The sequence below is a fragment of the Nilaparvata lugens genome, chromosome 8 (assembly GCF_014356525.2).
Source record: "Nilaparvata lugens isolate BPH chromosome 8, ASM1435652v1, whole genome shotgun sequence".
In the NCBI taxonomy this organism is placed as follows: domain Eukaryota; kingdom Metazoa; phylum Arthropoda; class Insecta; order Hemiptera; family Delphacidae; genus Nilaparvata; species Nilaparvata lugens.
In genome coordinates, this window is record NC_052511.1 from 16,419,134 (window position 1) to 16,439,380 (window position 20,247).

The 20,247-nt window shown below is 33.2% G+C and overlaps 1 protein-coding gene across 2 annotated transcripts; it reads right to left on the bottom strand.

Moving 5' to 3' along the window:
• Window positions 1–412: 412 nt before the first annotated feature.
• LOC120352641 lies at window positions 413–19,754 on the bottom strand. Of its 2 annotated transcripts, none has more exons than XM_039434111.1 (4): window positions 19,405–19,754; window positions 10,343–11,733; window positions 4,295–4,525; window positions 413–2,969 (listed from the first exon to the last, which is right to left on the bottom strand). In XM_039434111.1, exons 2-4 carry the CDS (start codon window positions 10,890–10,892, stop codon window positions 2,047–2,049), a joined length of 1,704 nt encoding a protein of 567 aa, XP_039290045.1. In that variant the 5' UTR covers window positions 10,893–11,733; window positions 19,405–19,754; the 3' UTR covers window positions 413–2,046. The 2 variants fall into 2 exon arrangements, with proteins under 2 accessions (XP_039290045.1, XP_039290046.1); XM_039434112.1 differs by having other exon boundaries at window positions 19,389–19,754.
• Between the last annotated feature and the right edge of the window lie 493 nt (window positions 19,755–20,247).

The window sequence follows — 20,247 nt, forward strand, 5'->3', positions numbered from 1 at the left end:
TGTCATTTTGGTCTCAAAATTTAATAGTTTTTCAAAGTTTGGACTTTTTCAATTGCTTGTAATTGATTTGATTAATTTTAGAAGTATTTTATTGAAAAAATCAATTGGAAAATGTTTTCCTTGTTTTAGATTGTAGAGTGTTAAGATTGTAGTCTTGTTTTAGATTGTATTGAACGGAGTGTGTACGGTAATTGGAAATGTAAAAGTGACAGGCTAACCTAGCTACACTTGGACTGTTGTGTAAATTGGAATTGGAACTATTTTAGGCTCAAGCCTGTGATTTCTAAATTTAAAAAAATCTGTATTTCTGAAAAATTTAATGGATAAATAAATTAATTATTGTTGAACATTGATGGATTATCAGGAGAGTTCGGAAGTGATTTATGCAAAATATTCATAAAACCAAAACAGATTCACATGTTAACAATTAATTTATTCAATTAAAGATACTATGAACATCATAATTTCATGAGCAATAGGAATGTGAAAATAAGATCTATTGATTTCGAAAATACTATGTTTTCTGTTCAGAAATGCTACTATAATATGTTATAAATTAATTCAAATTCCAATAGGATGGCTGATATTTGTATATAAAATCAGATTTTTCACACTGTATTCAGTTCAATGGAATCGTAATACTCACAATAAACTATTTAAATAATAAAATACAAAAATAACATTTGCATATGAGAATGGTTGAAGATGTTTCTACATTTATATCTGCAAAAGCAGATTTTTCAGAAGAAAAATAAAGTAAATAATATACTATAGCCTATAGGCTATAATATTAATAGTCAACACAATATTTACAGTAAAATTGTTGAACAACGAGACACATAAATAACATTTGTATGTAAAACTGGTTGAAAGTATTTTTTTATACAAAAGCAGATTTTCCAGATGAAAAATAAAGTCAATTTGATACTATATCCTACATAATTAAAATTCAACGCAATATGTACAGAAAAATTGTTGAACAACAAAATACATTAATAATATTTGTATGTAAAACTGGTTAAAAATGTTTTTTTTATGCAAAAGCAGAGTTTTCAAATGTTTTTTATAGCATGGAATATGCTCATATAACGTTTATAAATGTTTCTGTTCCTAGTTTATCTCTGCAAAAGCAGAATTTTAAGACGGAAAAAAGAATCACAATCTGGGAAAATCCCCAAAATTGTGTAAAAATATTAATAACAAGCTCTGGTAATAAAAATAAAAACTAGAACACATTAGAGACTAAATTAGGTAAACATAATGAGAACATATAAAATTGCCTATCACTTGGATAGCAATCATCAAAATATGATGGCAAGGCCTACATTGAATAAACTGCAACAAATAACTTAATAATGCTTATCTAACTATACACAGAAATCAGACTCAACAGGGTTTAAATTATAAACTAAACATATCAAAATAATCCAATTACAGATAAATGATTTATATGAATAATACATTTTCAACTATTCATCAACATATTATCAAACTATTCTAACAATAATAAAACAAAATATTCCATAAAAGTATGTCAAGCTCGCTCGTGTTCTTTTGAAATAAACAGTGTTTCACTCGAATTCCTACTCCCCTCATTCAATATGGCGTATTTTTATCCACATAAAGTGTATTTTTTCTGAGAGAAACTCTACGAATAGTGTACTATAAACTAGATAATTCATAATAAATTTCAAACATATTAACTACCAGTTTTGTGGTGAAGATGAATTCATTAGTACCGGCATACCACTCCAAAATTGCCATTTGAAAACATGAAAAAACAAAAAAAATTAAATAGAGGTATTTGATAATGAATTTCACAAGTGGAGTAGATAACTATCTAAACTGGTATTCAATTTGAAAAACGTTTAGCCCCAAATAAGTAATATCAATAGCTAATTGTCAATATCATTCTATTACACTTTTCCCACAGTAACGTATTTCAAACACAAATTAGTATCAATTCCTAGCTTTTTCAACTTTCTCTATTTATTACACTTTTCCCCAGACTTCAACATTTCAACCACACATTGAAGTCAACAGATGTCATAGCTCAGTCAAACTTTTTGTATTATCACTGTTTTCATTCTCTAGAACTTGTCCGTAATTATTGACAAATCCAGTGTTCTCGTTTGTCCAAAAACTGTTTTCTTGCATTTGATGAACGTCATCAAAGTTTGACAGCTCCATCTTGACATAGTCACTTCTGGCAGGCAAACTCTGAAAATTCTGATTCTGTAGATGAGGTTGCATTTGTTCATGGAACGCGGGATCATCTCGACCTGGCACTGAAGTTCTCCTCTGAGGGTCACCATAGGTGAGATGAGGTTGAGGTTGAGATTTCCAGGACCCTGCTGCAACATCCAGAGCTGGAGTTGACAGAGAGAGATGCTGGAAATGGTTGATGTTGGTGAAATATGTTTGGTGAGTATCATATCCCTCATTTCCATAATTGTACAAAGTTGTCGGTAATGTGGGGTCCTCATAGACATTGGGGCTCCTGAATAACTGTTGATCATGATATGATTCATCCATGGTTACACTCTGGTAGTTTCTGGCGCTCATCCCTCTAGTTACTGGATCAATGAGAGATGGATAACTCTGAGAAGGTCTGGTAAGATAATCCTGATTACCTTGGTAGTTTTGTTGGTAGAACTGGTACGATTGTTGCTGAAACTGTTGTTGATGGGACATCTTCTGATCTTGTCTCCAGTTTAGGCATGCTTGTGATGTGTCGTACTGTTGATGATCCATGGTATGCTTTTGGTCCATCATGGACTCCTCCACTTTGCTGTCTGCTGGCATCATCTCACCCTGGAACGGTTGATGGTGGATGACAGCTGACGGCTCTGCCTCCTGCTGACATGGTTGGCTGGGTGAAGGTGTAGCGGATGACAGCGGTGGACTCAAACCTCCTACTGAGCTCGGCGTTTTCTCACCCATTCCTGATGACGATATTTCTTGGAGACCTGTGGAAAATTGAGAAATTTAGTACTAGATTCCACTGTTATAGAAATCCAAATGAATTGTTAATCCAAGATTATTAATAATCTTCACACTCATGGTTCTTATAGATGAAATATTAATTCAATCAACTTCATCTAATTAGAGTATCATTAATATAATACTTCTAATGAATAATAGCTCTAAATTTCGAGTAGAAATCTTTCTCAGTTCATTTTTATGAACCAATAATTATCAGTAAGATGATTATTCTATCAGAATCTCACTTAGCTTATTGAACTAATAAGTTTAGTCGATGGGAGATTTTTATACAATTCAAATACATTCATCATTTTTAATTGGTGCTGGTTTGAGATTTTCCCAAGTGCAAGGTTTTCATTGACGTTTGAAAGAATGATTCCATAGAACAATTATTTTATTTTTTACTGTGGATAATGCCTCCCGCAATAAAATGATGTAGTAATGCAATGAGTGTCTGAGTGATTGCAAATCGGATTCTCCCTCACTATCAAGTTTTTCGTAGTCATATTGTTGTCATACATACGAGAAATTTCACAAGGTAGGCTATTGCTCAATCAATTTGAAAATCCTAATCAAATTGGAATGAATAAAATATTTTTTCATACTTAAGACTATTCAAGTATATGTATGAGTAATTATGCTTATTTAATTATATTTTTAATGATATGTAATATTATAAAGAGTTTGTAATATGTTTTGAATATTCTAATTGGCAATAAATGAAATTTAAATTGAAATTGAAATTCTAAAAGAATGAGTCCTTCTAAACCATACTTTCTATAAATCAAACTCCTTCTATTGATTCGGAGGTGAATGAAAAAGCATGTGTAGACCGAACTCAATGAATAGACTCAGAGAGCCTCCCCCCAAACATGTCAGTAGCAATCACAGTACACTGACAACAGAATAGAAAAAAACTGATAAGTTGGTATCCAAAGCTGACACAAGTGTCTTGTTCATATTTGAAAGGCTTGATGGATTAGAGCAGAGATTAGAAAACTTTTGTTTCACAGACTGTCTACTTCTAACCTCGATATTTCTCAGACATATTTCTTAAAATATGAAGGGAGAAAGTTTGAAAATAATCTTATACTGATTCTAGGAACTCTAAGACAGAGAACTATCATTATTCGATATGATAAAAGTTTTTCACACGCTTGCATGTGAATGTTTCAAAAGAAGAGCTACTATATTGAGAGTAGAATAGGGTTAACGTCTTTGAGAATAGTAGTTTGTAGTTACTAATCTGATTTTTAGTTGATATTTAAATAATCTATTTCAAAAGCTATATACTTCTGAATCTACTCACCCACAAGTCCTTTGACTTTCTGATCCTTCTTGTACTTCATCCTGCGATTTTGGAACCAAATTTTGATTTGTCTCTCAGACAAGTTGAGCAGAGATGCCATCTCGATTCTCCTTGGTCGACACAGATAACGGTTGAAATGGAACTCTTTTTCCAGCTCCACTAGTTGTGAGTTCGTGTAGGCTGTCCTTGTTCTCTTTGAGTCAGATGATTTGACGCTTTTCCCACAGTTATCTGCAATGAAACATCGATTATTATTATCAAGAAAAATGAATATTTTGTTCAAAATAGTTTCATATATTTATATCCTCATGACAACGATTTCAATAAAATAATTTTGTACACTTCACTTGTGAGATAGTAGATGGAATGGAATCACTTCCTAATAGAAGGTATTTTATGGACTATCAGTGTATCCGAACAAAAAGTCGCTGATTTATTTTAATTCGAAACAAGTATTGTGATGATGATGTCGGAAATTAAAATAAACCCATTTGCAGAAATACCATCATTATTAGGCCTATACGTATTTTGAAAACACAAATTGAAATTGTCAACCACTTTATTCAAATAAAAATTTGAATTGGTTGATAATTTTAATTTGTGTTTTCATTATGGGAAAGTACCATATCACACATCACAACTGTAATATATATACGTATATTTGTTGTGAATCCAAAATAGTAGGCTATACAACCTATACAATCACTTAATTGATAGTAGATTTCCTCTTCAATGAATCTCTGCAAATGAAAATTTTGCTATTTCATGCAACCACTTTTCATCGTTTAACAACTTTAAGCTTCTGTTGAGATAGTTTGCACTTGTTGAATAATTATGAAAAAGCTTGTGTTTCAGGATATGCTATTATTTCAAATTTTGGTTTGTTTTTTGCTTTTGAAATGTGCCCCTAATTGGAGAATGAAGTTCAATCACTCATTGAATATTCAAAAATGTATTATTGTTTGATGGAATTGATTATTTTAGCTATAACGCTAAAATTCCTATAAAACGAAAATAACTAGTTGAATATGCAGGAAAGTGTTCAATTTTTATACTTGAAGTACTCTCAACACCGATTTAGAGCTCATATGATGCCTATCATCTCCTTCAAAATTGAATTCCGCCCTTGCACAAGCGGAATCAGAAACTGTTAACCGCATAGATTTGGCGAATAAAAGTGAAAATAATAACGTATTCCGAGTCATTCCGTTGAAGAATGTAAACAAACGGGTTAGAGTCTGAGAGTAGGCTGTAGGCTATATAATACTTTTTATATTCCGTTGATACGCGATTGATAAAATAAACATAAAAGGGCGAAATAAAGAATAGGGGATGAATAAAAAAGGGTGGTTTCCCGATTTAGTGTGAGGTGGAGGTGGATTTATGGAGAAGATATATGATGGGGACATTTTATGGGAGACAGTTCGAGATGTGGCATCTCTGCGTCTTCGACAACCTCTCTTACCTTATATAATATATCTATTTATATTGGTAATATATATATATATATATATATATATATAATATATATATATATATAGAGAGAGAGAGAGAGAGAGAGAGAGAGGTGGTATTTCTCGGCTCAGGAACCTGAACGAGGGAGACGAAAAAATTTAGGGAGGTTCAAGGCTCAAACGGAGAATCATGTGTGGGAGGAGAATACTTAGCTTATATGAATAAAACAGGAGCACTCCTCCACCTTCGATATAATCGGAAAATCGTGCGAGATTAGGAAATAGACTGGCAGTCATCCTTATCAATTTTCTACCTAGGTTTTTGTAGTTGGTAATGGATACTCCAGATCGAGTAAATTATAAAATTCTGATCAATTTCAATACTATTGTAACTTGATGGTCCGTTTTTTAGATTCTGATTGTGTATTTCAATTATTCTAGATTAAAAAATAGCATTTTATACTTTGTAGCCTTTAATACTGTAACTCACTCGATTTAAATGATACTTATTTGGAAACACATACTGTTAGTCTGATAATTATCATAGAGTGCACAAGTATAAATTGATACTTTCAACTGAACTGATTATTTCTATCTCTGTTCATCACCCACTCTGTTCTCTGTTCTCCCTTAAAAAATATTGGAATTCCATGATTCAGCTGTTGGGAAATAAAATTCCTCTCAAATTCCGTGACATATCAAAAGATTTCAGAAAATTTTAAACTGATTAATATTAGCTTTAACATGTTTCTTGAAGGAAATGAAATACAGTATCCGATTAGCCATATTTCTGGTCATTTTAAAGTAAAATGAAAATCTTTAGACTTGATCATTTTTGTTTTCTAGAGAAAACAGTTGAGATAAGAATGACATTGGAAGTTTTCCTATTCGACTATTTCTGGAAGCATGTTTTTCAATTGTCCAGAGAACAGATACAACTTTCCAATAACAGGTATTGAATTTGACTCATTGCCAAAAATGCGTAAAAATAAAGCCGGAAAATTTGAAGAAGCACGGAAATAACTAACTTGAGGCCTATGACAGAGCTACCGAAGAGAAACATCTTGCGCTGTCGTGTATCAATCGAAAAAGAGACAGAGTGATTGGAGTATATTGTTAGGAAGTGTAAGACAGAAAGAGAACAAGCTAGTGAGAGAGAGCGAGAGAGAGTAGTGAGAGAGTGTGAGAGGAGAGTGAGGAAGAGAATGATAAAGAGAGTTGAAGGCTACCTGACAAACGTCAAACTCAAGGTCACACATCAAATTCGATGTCAGACATTCAACAGATAAATTCTTATTTTATCAGTACAGTACTATGTAGCATATAAGTCTGGTGAGGATGGATATAAGAGAACACTGTTTTTATAGCTGATAACGTGGAGCAGGTGTGGAAAGTTAATCTTGAGAAACGCTACTGAGTATTGGATTTACACGTGAACAAAAATAAAGGTCTGTTTGGATCACAAATTACCAAAACAAGTATGACAAAAGCAAAGGTTGATTAAACTGCTTCTTACTGTTGGATAAATAATGATGGGAATAAACTTACAATAGCTGTCAAACAGGAATTAACATTGAATGGATGTATATAATTTGATTGATTCGAAAAAGAAATAACATTCAAATAGATAACTCCTGCTATCCATTACTCTTTAGAATTTTCCAAATAAAGCATATATTAGAAACGCAGGAGTGCCCACAGCATGTTTTGATGTCACAAGTTGCGACATGAGGCTGAATTTTGGGGGGGATTTTTGGAAAAAACTAGGGAAAATGGGGGGATTTTTCAATATACAGTTTTTAAGTACCTAAATGGATACCAAATTTTAAGAATTTTGGGGGGGGGGAATTTTGCGACATGGACCATTGGGGGGATGGGAGCCCCTGTTAGAAAGGAAATATTATCACCGAAGATGGAAGGAGGATCATGTCATGGTAGGAGGAGAGAAGATCATAAAAAAGAGTATAAATGAATTTAAAAAAGGTTAAAATAACAAAAGGTCAATATTGACTACTGGTACAACTTCTTTTAAATTGGTATTGCAAATGAGATTTCGGTTCATTAGTGATCATAGTAATTTTCTATTAAAAATAATATGAAACTATTGAACTAAATACTGTTAATCCTGATTACAAAGGGGAAATCTTTGTAATTAATCACTAAATAAGTCTCTGTAAGACTATAACCACTAAGTTTTGCTCAATTCTAATCAATCTTTGTAATTAATCACTAAATAAGTCTCTGTAAGACTATAACCACTAAGTTTTGCTCAATTCTAATCAATCTTTGTAATTAATCATTAAATAAATTAACCACTAAGTTTTGCTCAATTCTAATCAATCTTTGTAATTAATCACTAAATAAATTAACCACTAAGTTTTGCTCAATTCTAATCATCACTTTTAATCACTAAATTTTGAACTGTTATTAACCTTCAATTCTTATAACCTTCTAACTGTTATCCTTCAATCCTTTGTAGCAAATTTCAAAGACAAGTCGAAATGATGCTCGATTTGACGTAAGGAATGGTAAATCCCAGCTGACCTACTCTCTACTCCTTCAGAGAATTGCGAATTGGGAATTGAATATTGGACAGGTCCAGTGTTATTGTTCTCATTGTTATGTAAACAGTGACTCATCATCACTTACCAAGTCAAGATTTCTGTCACCTGTCATTTTACTCGATTCATTGATTATAGCCTACCGGTTATCTCTCATCTATGAATTTCTGAATTTCATCTATGAACACTTTAATTATCGAGAAAGAATTCGTAACACACTTAGCCATTGGAGATTGTATCATTTGCACATGACATTTTAATGAATTGTGAATAAATAATTGAAGTAGTTAATAAAATAATGTGATTAATTAATTGAATAAAAAAATAGTCCAGTCCATCATGTGTGAATCTACCTTAACTGCCCAATTCAGTAATCAATATTATTCCAATCACAGGCGCATTATGTCTACTACCACTTGCAAAATCTAGACCAATCTCCAGTAGGCCTAAGTGTTGTCATTAATGATTATAGATTCCACTTTTACTATCATTAAGTATATACATTCTACAACTATAATATATATTATCATTCATTCTTTCATCAACCCTGAATTAGCAATCAATTCCTTCTATTCCAGATGGATCAATTATGCATGTCGTCTACGCTTCAATAATAATGATGAGATCTCTCATCAATATGGTTTAAAATTCTATCTTTTTGTATAATGTTAATGAGTAACTGAGGCCAGCGATTTCAAAGATATAATTAAAAATATGAATTTGAGTACCCTTTTTAGAATTATTTTGTCACGACGAAACGTTTCGGCTATATAACGCCATTATCAAGTCAATTTTAAAAAGGGTGCTCAGATTTATATTTCTAATCATATTCAGAAGTAACCCTGAAGGGAAAAATACATAACAATTTCAAAGATAATAACACAATATCAAGTTAGTGATGCTAAAATATTGATACTTGGTCATAATGCATGCAGCCTGTAAATCTGGAAATTGGGTTCTAAAACTGACTTCAGAAGAAAAATTTATATGTTTTCCCATTAACGTGACCTTGGTGGGATTGGAAAATGAACAAACTGAGTTTGCACTGAAGATTACGTCAAGTATGTCGTTGAAACTCGAGTCTAGCTTTTAATAAAACTATCTTTGTGGATTTGACAATATTTGTGTAATCACTTTTTCACCTCATAATGAAGAAGTTCCACAACATTTCTGAAGACAGTGTAAATTTTCCAACGAAATAAATTTGATATGGACTAATCTTATAGCTCAAATCTTATTATTATTATTAAGGTGCGTACAGATATAAGTGCCGCGAACATGATCAATTCACTTTTAATCAGCTGACTATATCTGTATTTTTACAGAAACGGTAAGATACAGATATAAAAAGCTTGGCATCAGCTGATTAAAAGTGAATTGCTCATGTTCGCGGCGCGTAAATTTGTACGCACCTTTACATGAATACTTTGAGAATTCAAGTTGGAATTGAAACTTATCAATTAAATTTCATAGTATGGTCAGTTCTTTCTTGTTCAAATGAGTTAATTAGTTTCTGCTAATTCTCTTCAAAAATGATAATATTATAATGCATTCATTTATCGTATCGAATTTGTAGGGACAAATAAAATCTGATTCTATTCAGATTGAGGCAGTGACAAATCTCGTATCACTCCTTCGCCCAACTTAATTTTTGAGAATATTTATAAAAATATTGACTAATATGAGTGAAAGAATTGAGAGACAGGAGATGCGTGCAATTCTATCAATATTGATTAATACTTTTGGTATCAAGAAACTGAATAGACGAAACAGTCGTGTCTTCAAGTCAAGGTACTTGTAATTTTATGTAATTGAACTTTCAAGTAAATTAATTGGAATGCATAATAAATTATATAATTTATATGACCTTCACGTATTGAAAAAATGCATAAAAATCAATTATTGGATTTTCATATCAATTCCTCACTCTGATCCTTTCATTTTTTGTCACAAAATTCAATCAATATGAGTCTCAGTTATTGGGGGAAAAAGATGCATGCATCAGAATCAATAGTATGAGACTGTTGGATTACCTTGCTTTTTAGATGACTGGCCATGTGCAGTGGAGCAGCCTGCAGCCTGGAGCAGAAGTCCTGGCTCTGGATTGGATGAATCCCCGGACGGAGATCCCCAAGTATCGTGACCGAAGTCAGGAACGGTGACCTGGAACCTGATGACTCCCCCATCACCGGTGACTGGCTCTGGATGCTGGAGATGGTCCAGCACTGCCGGGATCACATCACTACTAGTTCCCGCGGCTTCCTCGGGCACATAGTATCTGTTCCACTGATCATCCTGAGGAACCGGTGACTGCTGCTCCTTGTCAACATTGTTGTTATCTGCTTGCATGGTGTTGTAGTAGGTACGAGGTGACATGTCGTGGTACATACTATCCTGGTCCTGATAGCTCTTCAAAGTCATGTCGAAGACTGACGATTGGTGTTGATCGATCACCTCACCCTGGTCCAAATCCAGTAGTAGTTTGGTGTCACTTACTTCGCTGGAGGCCACGAGTTCCGAACTACTAACTGCCACTGTCGAAGAACTAACTCCCGATATTCCTATATCCGATGAGGACGACATCCCTCCCCCTCCCTCTCTTCTACTTACTCTTCCGGTCAACCCCCTCCCCCGCCACCACTACCGTTCATTGATAAACTCGTACTACTTTCCCCCACCATGTCCACTCCGTTCATTCATGAGTTGTAGAGGAAGAAGTATGAGTAGAAATATTTGGTTTTCCCCACCCGACAGCAGTTAGCCACCCTTGGATCTAGCTTATCGAACTGGGTCAATACAATCGATGACACAAAATACAAGTTCTGGTTGGTGTTTTTACAGCGTACTCTTTTTTCTCTCATATCACTCGCAAATGTCGTCAGATTTCTTTATAGCATCAAGCATGAAGTTTTTGTCCAAATTTACTACTTATTATCGTACATTCATCAATCTTAATAGAACAGAGTGATAAAGCTCTCCTCAAAGAACTTATCCTCAAAAATCTTTTCCAAGGGTAGAAAACATCATCTTAGATGGAAAAAATGTATATCTTCTCTATAATCCTTCTCCTGAGAGCGTTTAGCTTCGAAAATCAGGTTTCAAGACATGTATCAATAGAATGGGATCACTCTCCATTCAATTTAGAAAGCTCAAATTAAATATTGTGTTAAACATATATCCACAGCTTCCACACCTCAGAATATGTGAAAAATTAATCCTTTTTTCCCCTTTTTTTGTAGTTAGTTTGTTAATCAAATTTCATAGCGAATATCTATCAAAAAATATATCCCAGCTTCACAAGATACTGTCTCAAGTATTCTTATTCGAATTCCAATTACTCCAAAAAAATATAAGAATATTAATTTAATGTATCTAGGTAAAAAAATGTATCATTGCTTTGAATTTGATCGATCAGCTTCAAGTTCTGGAATTAGAAATGAAGATAGCATTAGTTTACGTCATGCATGTAGATGGTAAAGTTACAACATTTTGATAGAGTTATCCTCGAATGCACAACAGTAAAAAAATATTATGAGTATGTTCTTTGGATCTTGAAGAATATTTTTCTTTGTTGAAGAATTCAAGCATAATTCATTGTAATTAATACTCAATCAATTTGTTCAATTTTTCATTCCAATTTGTACTCCTATTCAATCAACATTGAAACACGATAGCATACGATTCTTTATTTTATGAAGGCACTATCTTGTATTTCGTCTATTGAGTGCTGGTTGCACAAAAGCCGTTTCAATCGTGATAAATTCCACGAGAACCAATCAGAGAAGCCGTCTTATCAAAAAGGCCTTCTCTGATTGGTTCTCGGGAAATTAATCACGGTTAAAATTTAACTGGCTTTTGTGCAACCGGGCCATAGTCTGGAAATACTGTCTGAAATGGGTATCAATTGAAATCAAACTTTGGTTCAGGTACTCAATAGAATTTAAATCTTATTAGTGGTCTATTCAAAGTAGAATATTCTCTGAATATTCTCATTTAGTTTATAGACCCATTTCTTTCAACAACTGTTTATGACAAACCTGTAAAATCTATAGAAATTTTAGCAAAGTTAAAGTAATCTAAGAAATCTCAGCAGTCCATTGGTCTGTCAGTGACTGATACATTGATGTACGGTAGTAGAAGTATATCTAACAGAGGTAATTGTTTTAATGGAATAAATGGTTCCAAATACAAGGAGATGTCATCCGTGTTCATGGAGAGAGGATAGTTTACGCCAAGGATGGTATATAACACCATCTACGAGTATACTCTATTCTTGTATTTACTCAGTAGATTGTTTAAGAAATTATTTAGTTTGTTCTATCCCAATAAAAATTTGTCTAGCCATGCTTTTCACACAAGTTTATTGAACGGTGTCCAATGTTGGTTTCAGTGAAGCTAGTAACTCGATTAAAATTACCACCCAAAGCCGATAATCACAAAAATAGAACTTCTAATGAATAACATAAACTATCTCTATGAATTCGTTTCATTTCCATGTTCCTTGAGTTTTAACTTCAAATTTTTCTCCACAAGTAGCCTTTGGTGAGGTCCTCGTTATAATGGCAGTGTTGATTGGCAATGGTATTGCTATCCTTGTCTATCATTAAACAAAGCTGATAGCGCTATCTCTTTCTCGCTTTGGTCTGTTGCCAGATCATCTTTTAACACTGTAGAATTAATAATTAATTAACAGATATTTTTTTAATCAATTTTTTTCTCACATTACATGAATAATAAGTTTTACAAATTGAATTAATCATTATACATAATTATATCATCTTATATCTATCATTTCATCTTGATTATGAAAATATTGAAAAATATAATTTATTGACTCATAAAATATCATTGATTATTTTAAACGTAAATGAACCGTTAATATTACATCAATAAGCCTGTATCAGCTAACCGTCTATAGAAGTCATTGACAGGATCGGCAACGTTTTTCTCCTATCTTTCTTCACTGCAATTATAACGTGGACCACACTATATTTGAGTAACATTTCTACGAAATTGAAAGTAGGCCTATGAAGGATCATCTTCAAGGAGAATAAGCATCATGAACAGGAAGTCGGTTTCCGGTCATTGTTGGGTCTGGAGGTTGGGTATATTCGTAGTCCGAATTCAAGAATGACGCATCACCGACTGCACTGAGATTGGATGCACTGAGATTCCACCCCTGAATCGTTTCAACCCGTCCGAACAATATTTGATTCCTGACTTCCTGTTTATTAGGCTACATCTATATGAGCAGTATCAGTAACGCCATCAAAAATATCTAATTTTGTCCTCCAAACCTGGAAATTATATGCAATGACAATCTCTTGACTGTACCCTATTAGGTTATGTCCGATGAGCGATTTTGCTCATCCTACCCTACCTCTCTCTCCTATACAATACTTCGCTTACGTTTGTCTTAGCTAATGAAATTGCCGTATATCGATTGAGGTTGAGATGTAAACCTATTTTTTCATCCACTTTATTGTTCCAGGAGAAAACTTTACATTTTTTTCACATTTTCAAGATTTGAGACTTGCATCGAAATAAGGTTATGAAGAAGTTGGAAATAACTATAGGAAAAAAACACCTAGTTGTGTGTGACTTGTTGACCGAGCGAAGTGAGGTCTAAGATTCAAGTCGACGGTTTTGCATTTCTCTTTATGTTTGAATATCTATATGTTTAAATACTTATATGTTCAAATATTCATATGTTGCGCATTTACAGCGAAACGCAGCAATAGATTTTCATGAAATTTGACAGGTATGTTCATTTTTGAATTTCGCGACGACGTATACATAAGGTTTTATAAAATTTTGCATTTTAAGGATAATACAGAAGAAAAAGGAGTTTCCTTCAAACACCATTATTACCGTAAAAATTAGACTATAGAATTATTCATCATAAATCAGCTGTCTAGTAAACTATAATACTACCCGTTCAAAAACATCAAACATCTTGAAAATGTATCTTTCCATCAATGTTAGTAGACAATAGTTGTATACTAACTTTGTCTTCCCATAAGCTGAGACCATGATTCTAGTTTGGAGTTATTGATAGAAAACATTTATTTTACATTATTCTTTTTTAATATGATGATTAAAATTGCAACCAATATTATTGAAAAGAAATTGATTTTTAAAATCATGAAAAGTGCGAAATGAAGTTTGTAGGAAATCAGCATTATGGTAGGTAGTTTATTTTGTTAATTTCAACACACCGATTTTTCGCCAACACAACAACACAGAATATTCTCTGATGGGTTGATTGGATTGGCGTATCGACATTATGTCATTAGTAATACATTCCGGGACGACACGTTACGGTACGATAGGACAGAATCTAGGTTTATTTAGGATTTTTTCTAGACTAATTATTTTAGTTAGATTTTAACTAGATTTCTTCTAAATAATTTTAAATTGATAAAGTATTTATTAATTTTTGTTGTATAAGCAGGTCAATGTAACTTACTGAGCGCGAGGTCTACTGTTCTCAGAAATACTAGTTATAGAAAATTCGGTTCTTCTGTCCTACAGGGCTCCTTCAAGCATTTAACTTTCTGGATTGGCTTCCGGAGTTCTTGGTACCTTCGATTAAATTGAAAAGAGAATTAGTATAGCTTTTTGTTGGTGGGGAGTCCCTTGCGGGAAGGTCTCGTCTCACCTGCATAATATATTACAATATTCAAGCCGTCATTATCATAGTTGAGCAATTCCGGTTGCATAAGGCCGGTTAAATTTTAATCGTGGTTAATTTCACGGGAGCCAATCAGGGAAGGCTTTTTGGAAAAGACGGCTTCTCTGATTGGTTCTAGTGGAGTTAATCACGATTAAAACTTACTTAACGAATATTGTGCGACTGGGTCTGAAGGTTTCAGCAGTGAAAATGGAGAGGAAGAGCCTCAAAACTGTTTCAAATTTTCAAACCTATGAAGACAAAAATAAATCGAAAGTTATTTTATTTATTACAGATAGATACGAACACAGCTGAAACAATTTTATCCTATTTCATCGTTCTAAAACTACGAACATTTGAAATATTTAAATACTTGAACCGCTAAAACTCGAATACTTGACTGGAGCTGTAACTACTAACTAGTATCTGTCAAACTAGTTATCGAATAGGAATTTCCTCTCAGAATATTTATTCTATTATTTAGGATGCTGCTAGTTGTTCTTGACTACTGAGAGATTTCTGTCTAAATATAGGTCGATGAGATGTCCACCAATAACCGTAGGCTACTTCTACATACATCAGGCTGGATTGAATGCGAATTACAGAAAAATGTCTGCTTGTTGCGTAGCTTTCTCCTCTCAAAACAATCTTCTTGACAGCTTCTGTTTTCTAGTTACAATAAGGCAGACAAAATTCGCTCTTTTCCTACTAGTTTCTTATGAACTATTATTGGAAGTTTAGAAAATTATTCTAATAGTTTTATGGAAATAGAATATTGGTTGGAAATCTTAGAGAAGCTCAGTTGAACTCGAGAAACAGACAAGATGGAAATTGATGATCCAAAATATGATAAATTTTGGATAAGAATAGTCATAAGAGAAAAATGTATCTCATGAGTCAAACGTATTCTGTGAAGACAACAAAAATCAATGTCTGTGATGTGAATTGAATGAAAAATTGGTTTTGCTGCTACAGAATTATAATAAGTATGAATAAAATTGAACGGAGTCGCTTTATCCACAGGAATCATTGAGAAATCGATAAATATATTCAGAGTGTTTACGAACTCCAAGAACAATGCCCTAGAGTATTGGTAGGGAGCTCGTAAACACCCTGTATTTTGAATTTTATTCCAATCCCTTAAACTGAATAGATATCAAGCATTATCAACACTATCAAATTCTCTCTCTAGGCTATAATCATATTTGATGACCCTTAATAGTTTTAAATGCGACGATTCGAACCCATCCCATTAAGAGAATTCATTAACACTAATGTGCAATTAATTTGGTGTTCCACTATGGATCGCTATTGCCGTAGTTCTCCTGTAACCGCTGTTCAATTGTGAATGAAAGTGTTATTCAAATCATATTCAGTGGATCAGTTCTAGGTTGATTGACCCTCACCAAAATACAGAAACATGACTGGTTACAACAAGCTTAAGTAAAATGCTCTACTTGGTCAAAGTAAAATGTGTTATAGAAAGTGAATTTTCTGGACTCTATTCTTTGAAAGGATATAATCGAAGGTGAGCTATTTGGATATTATGTTTGTTGTTTCTTAATCTTGTAGTTTTGTGCATTGTGAATAGATAGATAGATAAACGTCTTTTATTTCCACTTTATAGCATTACAAAAAGTGATGTGGGCGAAGTTGAGGCAATAAGATCCCCTCCTTCCACTTAACACACGATTTTATTGGTTACATAAAAAAATGTATAAAAATATACCTTGATCATACAACATTTCAAAATGTGATTCATCTCAATTCAATTCACAGTATTGTGAATTGAAATTTTGGAGTTCATGATAAAGTAGCGTAGCTTTTGAACCCAGACTACAATGGATATTTAAAAGTCATTTATTTATTGAGGTTGATTTTCAGTTGGTAGAAAGTTTAATCAACCAAATACCAAGTCAAAATCATGAATTGAAGTGAAAGATGAAGATGATATTTGGAATAAGCTGGTATAATTCAATAACTTTTGATCTGAAGTTTTCTACGAATTTTGAAAATTTGTGTGTAATCATAGGGAGATGAGAACTCAGATGGATGATGAGGAATTTTGTGTTAATGTTAGAATAGATTGAGCACCATTTTTTCATGATACATCCATGAGCGAATTGTTTGTTACGTGTAGTTCTAGGAAGACAGCTCAGGTAATTCCATGATCTCATCTATTCTACGTATAGTTTGGGTTACGCAGCCTACAAAGTGAAGGCATTATAGTGAAGGAGTGAAGGCTTTAGGACAGAACGCTGAACAATAGAGACGTATCTCTGAAAAGACACAAGTAACCTAATCTTATCGTTCAAGATGCTTCCAGGCTTGGGGAAAACACCTCATTTACAAAATTTCTGAAAAGTGGACAAAGTCTTCAAAAACCATTCTCAACGGTCACAATAGGTCATTCTCTTTGTTCTTGCTATTTGTTCAAAATTGGGGGCTTCCCATCAATTTGTAACAAAAAATGTTTTTTTCGACAATATTACGTCTACTCTCACCAATTCAAAACTGATTCTACTTTCTCTCATTGTTGATTTGCATTGACCATAAATATGCATCCATAATATTATATCTCGTACAATATTTCAGACGATTGAAACCAAAGAAACACTATTTGAATTTTTAGTTTCATGAGTAATTATCAAGATCTTAATTGAATAAAAATGAGGCAAATTCATTTTTGAAAGAGCTCGATTTTTCCTTATATCAAAGGCTTTTTAGATTGAGAGATAATATTGATAATTTGATTCAATTCAAGTCAATCTTTCATCTATCTCTCTTTAAACGATTTATTTTATTCATTCGATCTATCTAAATTTGGGAAGGAACAGTTTTGGGCTTCAAGCCTGTTGCTCCTTTCCCAATTATTAAAAGTTGAGAATGATATTGTTTCTATCAATGTATTTAAAAAAGATGCATTAGTTTTTCCTGAAAATTGTGTTTCCTCGCCTGATAATGAATATTATTAGTATCATAAAGAACATCGAACTATGTTAATGGTTCTAAGGAGGCCTTATAAAAGTAGTATTATCTTTGCCAACTAATGATGAAATAGATACCGTAGAATCTACTATACTGTTTTTCTTGGTACGATGAGATAATTATCCTGATATTTATACCCTATATTTTATCATACTCTTGTAGGCTCATATGCATAATGATATGAAAGTTACTATTATTTATGAATTATAATTATTATTTAATTGTATGAAACAATTGATTCTCTAAATAAGAGTAATGTTGGATTCTGTTTAGATTACGTATGCTTATGCTATAATTGGCAGGGGGCTTCTATCCTTCAATACTTTCTTCATAATGTACCCCATAATTGACTGATGAGCATTCATAATAGGTGATGAGCTTTGATCATTCAAGAATTTCAGTTTATGGGATGAATACAACTATCGATAATTTTAATCTCTCCTATTAGCATATTCTCGAGGCTCCTCCAGTCATAGAAAAAGCCATAATAATCATATTCGTATGGCTTTTATTGGTGGGGAGTTCCTGACGGAAGTTCCACCTCGCCTGAATATCATTTGAGCCGTCAATAGGCCTTACAACTGTCATACTTCAGCTGGGACCGACAAATTAACGGCATGAAAACTCTGGTATGTCTGAGATTGCAGTGTCAAACATCAATATTGGTTAATCATTCATCTGTGCTATCACTCAGGTGTCTTGCTGTTAGAATATATTATTTACTGCAGTTACTAATCACTATTAAAGAACTGAATATATTTGAAAGCATATGAGCTGAGCATAAATATCCAAGTTGTTTCGATTACTGTTATCATTGTTGCTATTTTCCAATAGTTTTATTATGGGATTTTATTTATTTATATTTTTTACAGAGAAGCACTGATTGGGAGAGAAAAACTAAGGATACTCCTTGTACTATTTCTTTCCCAAATTCAGATAACACTTTAAAAGTCCAAAATAGGGTTATGATTTCACTTTACATTTGTGATTAGAAGGCTTCATTGATTGGTTTTGCCTAGTATCATAGATCAATCGTGGAAGCTTACCGGTTTTCAACGGAAATTTCTGCTGTCATAAATGATTAAAGCACATCATTTTAATATTACAACAAAAAATAAATATCATTAACTCAGACTATTTTCATTTATACTGATATTACATACATTATTAATAATCGAGCTACATGGAATACATTAAATTAACTAAAATTGAGTATATGTAATGAAAATCTTAATGCAGATTTTTAACAAACTAGAATATTTGTCTCACCAATACTGTTTATTTTTCTGTTATTTGTGTGGTATATAACCAGCGACCATATAATACAAATTTTGTTCTATGTGGTCGCTAAATATAATCGATTCAGTGGTTTACTAATAGAGTATTTTTTATTTCATTGATCAAAAAGGTTTCCTTACACCAAAAAATAAATACCTTTTCAGCCAATCATCCAACGTTTCAAATTTCCTCCAACCACAGTACAAGTATATAGTTTTTCACTCCACAATTTCATCCCAATATAATACAAATTTCATCAGCTACATTCTCTCCAATCACACTCAGTCACAATTTGCCCAATTTCTTCTTCAAACAACTCACACTTACAATAATTTAGCTAGCTACATTCTCTTAGAACACACTCAACGAATAACAGGATGAAATACCGACATTGACGAACTGATAAACGCACAGACATAATAGGATTGTTTCATCTGTGAGTTTGGTCAGTGTCGATAATCCAGGTTGAGTGAGGGTGGGTGGGGGTGTCTGTTACGTTAGGCAAATGTGTCCGCGAGCGATCAGTGAGTCTGGAGAATGGTTTGGACAGATTAGAAGAGCGCAACGGAGAAAGTTAGTGGCAGCCTGTCTTGTCTATTCAGGTGAAACCTTGCCAGACATTGGCGTTGAAGGTCAGCCTTGACAAACAAACTCCCTCTTGAAATACATCAGCATCCATCATATATTTATGACGATATTTATATCTAGATGGCCGCGGTGGCATTGAAATTAGTAGCCTCTCCCGCCAAGGATTCACTCGTCTCTCGGAATAGTTAGACCCTGACCTCCGGTGAACCTAATGATATACAGATAAGGTGTCGAATCTTATAATCTGTAGACCATGTTCTATTTATTTGTTGTTGAATACCAATATACGAGCGATTGGCCTATTTTCATCCGTCATATTACTCGATTTAAGCCTGTGCTGGTCATAAGTTTTTTAATAATATTTAAAATCAATATCGAGCAGGAATTACTGGAGATGAAATAATAAAAATT